The sequence below is a fragment of the Atheta coriaria genome, unplaced genomic scaffold (genome assembly GCF_025399875.1).
Source record: "Atheta coriaria isolate IRGN ID8LTWV9N9 unplaced genomic scaffold, Caltech_Dcor_3.1 hic_scaffold_6_pilon, whole genome shotgun sequence".
In the NCBI taxonomy this organism is placed as follows: domain Eukaryota; kingdom Metazoa; phylum Arthropoda; class Insecta; order Coleoptera; family Staphylinidae; genus Dalotia; species Dalotia coriaria.
Window position 1 is genome coordinate 10,913,994 of NW_027045448.1, and position 9,619 is coordinate 10,923,612.

Genomic DNA, 9,619 nt, shown 5'->3' on the forward strand with positions numbered 1-9,619 from the left:
AAAAATAATATGGCTTCTGACATTTGATTTGATTTGTGGATGCGTTTTTAGTTGCCGCTTCCATCACCGGGACAAGTGAGAACGTCATTGTGAGTCCCAAAGAAGACGCCACAATTTCATGCACTGCCACCGGCAACCCCATGAGCGACGAGTTCATCACGTGGAAGCGCGATGACTTTCCCGACTTTATGGCCAGGACGTCGACTATGTATGACAAAAATGGCACATCATTTTTACGAATTAGCGCAGTCAGCAGAGAGGATCTCGGCAAGTTTAAGTGCATAGTCAACAACGGCATAGGGAATACGACAACCAAGGACGTTATGCTCATCGTAAAACGTAAAGTTTTATGCGTTGTCACGAAGTGAAATATGCTCTAACGAATTTATTCCTAATATAGATAAGCCCGAAATGGATAAATCCCCGATCCTAATGAAGTTTGCCAGCGATGCTGGCGAATCTGCCAAAATCACCTGCCGCGCTTCGGCCTCGCCTTTGGCGAAATTCACGTGGGCACGTGCCGGGTCCCCAATCAATGCCAACACCACCGGCAAATATTTCACCACCTACAGGCAAATCGATGCGCTTGTATCGGAATCCACGTTGATTATAACGCACGTTTCATCCTCTGATTATGGTAACTATGAATGCGTGGCTAGGAATGACTTGGGCTTTGCGACAAACTCACCCCGTCTGGAAGTGACATCAGCGCCTGATACCCCAACCTTGCTGGAAGTTGCCAACGTAACGCATGAGAGTGTAACCCTGCAATGGACTCCAGGGTTTGATGGCGGCATGAAAGCAAGTTACCGTATCAGGTATCGCGAGATCAATGATGTCGGCTACAAATATGAAGACGTATTACCTCACAACGTCAGTCAATACACTGTCAAGGGATTAGAACTCAGTACTGGATACGTCTTTTCTATCATGGCTATGAACAAACTCGGCAATAGCAAATACATGCCTGATATCGTCAGTGCAAAGACGTCAAGTAAGTTGATACGATAAAATCCAATGCACACATTTTTAATACCGCATCTGCTATTTGTAATCAATACTAACGTGAAGAGCTTACTAAACTTTCAATTTATATAGATAAAGTACCTCCTTCATACCATTCACCTAGTTTGGATGAAAAGAACTTCAAAAATTTTCCTGGCTTTCTAATAATTGCGGGCACAGTTGTGGGCACTATAATCATATTGATGAATATCCTGTTAATCGGCTGCTGCGTTCATCGCAGAGCAAAGAAACGTCTTGCAGGTAATTGATTGTGGTTTTTGTGTTTCAGTTTATAGTGATCATGTGGAAAAAGTCATTCCGGAAGATTTACTTGACAAACAAGATCTTCCGAGACTTGTTATTATAAGTGTTTCATGCATTGGAGTTATTTTGCTGCTGATCAATATTGTGTTGGTAGCTGGTTGTGTTTTTAGAAAGCGTGCGAAACGTATTAGAGGTTTGTTTTATTTTGTTTAATATTTAGTTCGTTTTTGTTTATCAATTTTGCATTCCAATGTAATTTATCAAAGTGCAGTGATAGTGACATTTACTAATGATTCCTCTCTTAATAGATCAAGGCAATCAAAGCAGCAAGTCGGCGACGATCGAAATGTATGCCCCAAGCAGCTACAACGACACCGTAACCGGCGAAACCTTATCATCCGTTAGTGAAAAGAGCGAGACCTATAGCAACGAGGGCAGCAACAATGAATACGTGGTAATATCGAAAGTTCTAATCTTTCCTACATTGTCTTTTACCGCTCCTCTACTCTCCTCGGTATATATTAAATTAAACGTTTCTCTCATCTGTGCTGCAGGACGAAGGTAGAAAACAAGCGGCGAGCACTTATCTCATGGACCAACAGGATTATCAGTCCTATCCTGTTTGTCCAGGATACGAAATGCAAATTCAACCGAACATGGCGCACAAAACTCACACCCTGCCGCATCCACACCACCACCACCAGCACCAGCATCACATAGACCGCAACCGCGCGCGCGATGATCAAATTCTGGGCTATCATGGCAGTATGTCAGGTAATTACATAATCTTGTGCATGTGATTAACTTCGAGTTGCCGCATGTGTCGTAACCGTTTGCATTGTTTATCTATTTATAGCGAAGTCGTCATACGTGAGTGCACCATCGCCGGCACCACCGGCAGACGGTTCTTACTTTAACATGTCCGACCGTTACTTATCCTATCCGCCGCCATTGGATTTTCAGAATCCACCGCCGATTCCTGTGCACCCGCATCTCAGTCACTTGACGCCGGCAACACCACCCCTTCCATTAAATGGATCACTTTTACGCCATCAGCATTCAGCAGTCCCGCCGCCGGATGTGCTTCATAATACGAATCAGAATTCGCAGATTCTGCAAGCGCAGACGCTCAATCAAAAGCGAGAAATGAGCAGCTTTGGCAATGGATATAGTGTAAACGAACAAGAAGGACATCTTGTATGAGATAAGGGGGAAGTTTTGTACATCTTGTAAAAAGCGTGATTGTGTTCGTTATTTCGTTTCGCGTGCGTCGTTAAGCTTCATGATACTCAAGAGAAGATTCGTCGAGTGGATTCAAAGTCTGATATTGATAAATCGAATAGACTAGTTAGTTGAACTAGATAAATTAGTGTGTGGATGGACACATCGTGCTGCAATGATTTACAATCAGGACAATACAATCGTGCAAACGAATTTACTACTTTATTAGCAACAGACAGTGTAAATGTTTGGGCAAGTGCTAAACGAAAACCATGTTACATTATGGCGACATAATCAAGGCTGATAAATAATATTATTGATTTGCCTTTAAGATACGAATATAATTGCAATGAATAATCGTTCTAAGTGTCCGTGCTGATCTTTGAATTTTGCTCAATTTGTAAGCCAAATGATACGCGTTTCTTAATTGGTGTTCAAACCACACACCCGACAAAATATGTTCATATAACGTATATAATACAACGTTAGATCATTCCAATGCAAATTATCAAAGATATATTGATAAGGGGCTAAAGACTCACGTGTACATTTTCATTAATCAATCGATACTTAAGAGGACGACAAAGAATACTAATTAATCATTTGATATTTACACAATGTGATGATTGTATATAAATTTTAGGCTAGGTGATGATGTCTTACAATAACGTTGTAACAGATTAGGTTTCTTATTTATGCATGCATTTAGTTCGGTTTCATATTTTTCGTTTATTTTATTTTAAGTTCGTTAGATTCTCACACATTTAATACAAATTGGTGTTAATGTAAAAATTCATTATCTACTAGTCCAAACAATCAACCAAAGTTAAATTTTCGAATTGGATGTTGGAGCCTTTCTAGCGTTGCTTCTGCAATTTCGTTTTTAGTGAGTATAAGTTTTCGTTTATATTTAGAATTATTCTTACGTTTTCAATATACGTGTAATAATGTCGCATTAATTAATGTCATTGTAGTTCCGAGGATATTTTTACGTTGTTCGTTTTAATTTACAACTTTATCTTCGCAACTGTTACGATTAAAAGCAGTTTTGAGTTTGTTTTTTATATATATAAAAGTTTCCATAATTTGCTTCGCTCGTTTGCGTCGTTAGTATACTTATCTTCTAAACCATAATACTGCGAATAGTTTATTTTGTTTTTTGAATCTGTTGGCACGTACCCACCAAGTTTTGTTACGGACAAATAGGGTATAATGGGTGTGTCGATAAGGTTAATAAATAAATTACAAATTGCTCTATCTAGTTAATCCAGTATTTAAAAGGTAAAACATAGGTAATTATTAACCTCGCTAAACATTGAAACTCATTAGATAACTATAAAGAAAGCAAAAGTACCCAAATGATATGCAATTTGAAGGAAGAACTTTGTGAATTCAAAATTAACACCGCAAACATGGTAATACAATCATTCAGCATAGTCGTAGTTCAATTGTCATAAGAAAAGAAAATTGTATTTATTTCACACAATATAAATTTTACATTTATACATATTAAGAGCTTCACATTTTAATTGTAAATATTGTACAAGAGTATTATTAATAATTCTGCAGTAACGATTGATTATTCTTATTATCAGATATTATAATTGAAACTGATACCTTCCAGTTTTCATAAAAGAAATAACAAGTTTTAGAGGTTTGAGAAAGAAGTGCCTTTTTATGATATAATTCATACAATCCGCCATGTGTAATATGTATTTAATGCACGGTGCAACAAATTAGATCGCTGGTTAGACTTAACATACCTCGTGTTCTAATTTTTTGTCTCGGGCATCTGCAAAACTGGTTCGTTTCGAATTTCAGTAATATGTACTTATGAATTTTTGTAATAATCAAAATAAATCGAAGGTATTATGGAAAATTTTCATAAATTGGTACGACATACTAACATGACATTCGAATATTTACAAAACCTTGTGTAATAAGTATTCTCCATTGTTATTGACAACAAAGTAATATAATTAAGAAAATTTAATGAGGAGATGTATGAATGCTCACTGTATTTAATAATTAATATTGTTAAATTGTCCAGTCAATAAGATAAAATGGAAGAATTGAATGTCTGTTCATCTCATACTGTATATTGTTAAAATAAACTATTAATCATATTATAAATCATAAATATAAATTGTATATGTTCTGTAGCAATATTAAAGTGGAAATCGGGAAGCAGTGGGGATTTATCAACAACGATTTGTTTAGCAAGCACCACATGCACTCAGTCTGGTTCGGTTCACGTTGTGCGCCGGTCTTATTTTACGGTAGTGCATAATTTGTAGTTTCGTTCATTCATTCTACTTGATTTTTACTATGGACACTAAACGGTGTTCGGTATAAGCAACTTGTCATCTTTGAGAGAAAACGCGCCGAATTTCATGGCGCCTTTGCGGTTAGTCTGTGTCCGCGTTGCCGAGTCAGGTCTAGTTGGCTGTTATCACCGGTGAGTATTTCTTATGGTTACCAATCGTGAAAAGTTTTGTTATTGTTTGTAGTGCTGGCATATAACGCCATTGTGTATAATTTCTGTTGTGAATGAGTGTGGAAATGTGGAAGTTACACAATGCAGGAACGCAAAACTAAACGCGTCATGTTTTCCAATTGGAGAATTTGATGGAAATTAACAAATTTCTGATTTCTGTTAGAAATAACAGATTTCTGTTAGAAACATATTGGAGTTTTTTTACAACGTATTTTCGCAGGATAGTCGCACGGGATCTGATTAAAAATGAGATTTTGATTTACAAATAAGGTGCGTTTGAATAGCGCGTAGAAAGTTGAATTTAGTACAGGAACAATAAAATGAGTAACATAACTATGCTTACTATGCGTTTGTGATTGTATGACTTTTAATGAAATATAAATTAATATTATAATAGCAAGTGTATTTCTTTATGAATCCTCTTTGTTATTTTCAGAATAGATTTTAAATAAAACATTTGATTGCATGCGTTTATATGCAGGTATACGCAATATAAGTGTTGTTGTTTTTAAAGACTTGAACAGAAGTGTAGCATTTATACCTGAAACGAATTAGGTACGATAAGAGAACTCGATGGCTCAGGTGCGTGTGCCTATACTTGTATCTTAGAGATTCGTGGTTCGAATCCCAGTAGAGAAAAGATATTTTCTTAAATATCGAAATAAATCCGAGTAATGTGGGTTGCCTATGCAACAGAATAAATGTATTTAAAAACATGATTAGAGTAGAAACATAAATAGAAGAATCAAATTACAATGATAAAAACACTCGGTGGTCGAGTGGAGACGTGCACCTGCTGGCATGCTACTAGGCACGGATCGAATCTCAGGTATAGAAGGTATTTTTCTCAAATATAAAAAATATCAGGTGTAATTTGGGTTGCATATATGAATTGCAACGAAATATAAGAGAAATTGAAATACAAGTGAAGGCAATAAGGGAAGTAAGAAAGTAAATGGAGAAACGAGAACAAGGAAAAGGAGAATAAGAACCAGAAGAGGAGGAGAGAGGAGAGAAGAAAGGAAGAGAACAGAGAGTAGAGAAGAGGAGATAGAAGAAAGAGAACCAGGGGAGGATCAGATTTTTAAATTTTTTGGCACGTGTCGTTATAAGACAGTCTACGGTCGTTCGCCCACTGCTTCGTTGCGTCCATTGCTCCCGGCCCATCCTACAGCTGCGATGTCTCTGCGCTTCATCCCCGGAATTATCAGGCATATCAACAATTTTTATGGTGGGGGATCACCCCCAGAGAGAGGGAACTCCTTATAAGGACAATCCTTATGAGGTCTTGTTTAAATATTTCTAAGTTTTAAGTCGTCTCAAGAGAGGCGACACTTAAAAATATTCTTACAAGTTCTGACCTGTAGCTGAAATGAAAGAAGGAGCACACAAATCACACAGGATACCTTAACAATTTTTATAGTGGGGATCATCCCCTGAGAGAGGGAACTGTTTCTGAAATCATAGAAGGGGTACACACAAATCAAAGAAGTCAATATATCTTACTGTTTCTTTATTAACAATAGAATACAAGTTTAGATTTTACAAGTCAACCAAATACGTACCGCCATGTTGTAATAGGACTTACGACCTGCATAGCCACGCACATGTAAGCAAGTACCACGTAATAATGTTCTACCGGGATAAACAAATTAACAAATAGTTAATTTTCTACGTTATAGAAAATGAAAACAAATATACAGGGTGTTACAAAATGAAAATTTAAAGTGCAAGCAGTGAACACTATAAATCTTGCTCGTTTTCACTAGACAATCAAGGAAACTAATATACAGGGTGTTACAAAAAGAAAACAACTTCATTTTAGAATATACGTCAACGACAAACTTTCAAACACTACAAATATGGCTATTTTTTCGTGACATAACGGAAAATTGATATACAGGGTGTTACCAAAAGAAAATCTACAATGTAAAAAAGAAAATGGCTTCAAAGCATAAAAGATTGGCAACTTTTTTGCTGAACAAGAAAAATTTATATACAGGGTGTTGTCAAAAGAAAATCTTCTATTTATAAAGAAAATCACCACAAAACAATAAAGATTGCTCATTTTCCGCTGAGCATAAAGGAAAATTTATATACAGGGTGATACAAAAAAGAAAACAAAAATTCAAGTTCTATTACCCGTTTCCACCTGGATATCCAGAAGAGGTGATAGCTGCGGGGATAGAACATAATAAATAAAACAATTATTATTAATTGTAATTACAACTTATAAAAAAATACTAAATCATGATCTCTTAAACCCAGACACTAGCAAACACGTGAAGCCGATTACAAACAGAAATAAAATACAAAAGCAATAATCAGGCACCATAAACGGAACCTAACGGAAGCGAATAGGCAGCCGACGGAACGCGACAATATTACACTACTTGCATTCCAGCCAGGATTAAATGCGACCATTTTCAAAACTTCTACTAATTTGCCTGATCGTGTTTCCTTATCGGGTGATGACTCCACATTTGACTGTTTAATTAGTCGAATAATAACAGAATATAATATTTATGTTACGCATTTTCTTACGTTTTCGTCGGTAGAATATTCCACAAAAGGCACAAATGGTGGTGGTTATTCAAATTATTAATTAAATGAATACACAAAACATTACTACAAGGAATTCTTAGCCGACGGGAGATATCCGCCGGCCGACGGCAAACACGTGTGTATCTTATAAAACCACGCAATTCTGGGTTCCACGCGCGATATCTCAATAACTATACACCGCACTCATCGAGCACATCTAAATCTTACCTTTGTTGACCGATTTTAATTCAACTACTAACTTAAAATCACAAGAAACGCGATTAGTCGCCACGAAAGCCGCCGATCAAGTAAACGCGTCTTTACCACGCGGCAGCAGGCTAGTTAAATTAGAGATTATGTCAATTTTAAAAAATAGGGTTACATGAAGAAAAATCATGCAAAGAGGGAAAGTTTGAAAAATCTATATAAAATAAAACCAGATCTCATTGTATCGAAACATGTTCATCGCGATATCTTCTAAACTAACAGAGATAGAGAGGATCGAATGGCATATCCTTAACCTACGAAAATTTCTCTATAAGATAGGCTAGTTAAATTAGAGATTATGTCAATTTTAAAAAATAGGGTTAAAGAAAAAATCATGCAAAGAGGGGGTCTTCTCATTGTATCGAAACATGTTCGTTGCGATATCTTCTAAACTAACAGAGATAGAGAGGATCGAATGGCATATCCTTAACCTACGAAAATTTCTCTATAAGATAGGCTAGTTAAATTAGAGATTATGTCAATTTTAAAAATAGGGTTAAAGAAAAATCATGCAAAGAGGGGGGTCTTCTCATTGTATCGAAACATGTTCGTTGCGATATCTTCTAAACTAACAGAGATAGAGAGGATCGAATGGCATATCCTTAACCTACGAAAATTTCTCTATAAGTTAGGCTAGTTAAATTAGAGATTATGTCAATTTTAAAAAATAGGGTTAAAGAAAAAATCATGCAAAGAGGGGGGTCTTCTCATTGTATCGAAACATGTTCGTTGCGATATCTTCTAAACTAACAGAGATAGAGAGGATCGAATGGCATATCCTTAACCTACGAAAATTTCTCTATAAGATAGGCTAGTTAAATTAGAGATTATGTCAATTTTAAAAAATAGGGTTGGCATAAACCTACGAAAATTTCTCTATAAGATAGGCTAGTTAAATTAGAGATTATGTCAAAAAGAAAAAATCATGCATCGAAACATGGCACATGTTCTCTATTGCGATATCTTCTAAACTAACAGAGATATCTTCTAAACTAACAGAGATAGAGATCGAATGGCATATCCTTAACCTACGAAAATTTCTCTATAAGATAGGCTAGTTAAATTAGAGATTATGTCAATTTTAAAAAATAGGGTTTAAGAAAAAATCATGCAAAGAGGGGGGTCTTCTCATTGTATCGAAACATGTTCATCGCGATATCTTCTAAACTAACAGAGATAGAGAGGATCGAATGGCATATCCTTAACCTACGAGAGAGGGTCTTCTCATTGTATCGAAACATGTTCATCGCGAAGAGGCATATCCTTAACCTACGAAAATTTCTCTATAAGGGTCTTCTCATTGTATCGAAACATGTTCATCGCGATATCTTCTAAACTAACAGAGATAGAGAGGATCGAATGGCATATCCTTAACCTACGAAAATTTCTCTATAAGATAGGCTAGTTAAATTAGAGATTATGTCAATTTTAAAAAATAGGGTTTAAGAAAAAATCATGCAAAGAGAGGGGTCTTCTCATTGTATCGAAACATGTTCGTTGCGATATCTTCTAAACTAACAGAGATAGAGAGGATCGAATGGCATATCCTTAACCTACGAAAATTTCTCTATAAGATAGGCTAGTTAAATTAGAGATTATGTCAATTTTAAAAAATAGGGTTTAAGAAAAAATCATGCAAAGAGGGGGGTCTTCTCATTGTATCGAAACATGTTCGTTGCGATATCTTCTAAACTAACAGAGATAGAGAGGATCGAATGGCATATCCTTAACCTACGAAAATTTCTCTATAAGATAGGCTAGTTAAATTAGAGATTATGTCAATTTTAAAAATAGGGTTAAAGAAAAATCATGCAAAGAGGG

The 9,619-nt window shown here is 36.0% G+C and overlaps 1 protein-coding gene across 1 annotated transcript in view; it reads left to right on the top strand.

The window, feature by feature from the left end:
- LOC135793915 (nephrin-like) overlaps positions 1-4,677 on the top strand; it is a 47,913-nt gene extending 43,236 nt beyond the window's left edge. Inside the window, 6 exon segments of the mRNA XM_065305043.1 lie at positions 52-339; positions 401-994; positions 1,295-1,462; positions 1,578-1,723; positions 1,824-2,043; positions 2,126-4,677. Of these exon segments, the coding sequence (XP_065161115.1) occupies positions 52-339; positions 401-994; positions 1,295-1,462; positions 1,578-1,723; positions 1,824-2,043; positions 2,126-2,472 (1,763 nt within the window). The 3' untranslated portion in view covers positions 2,473-4,677.
- Positions 4,678-9,619: the final 4,942 nt, after the last annotated feature.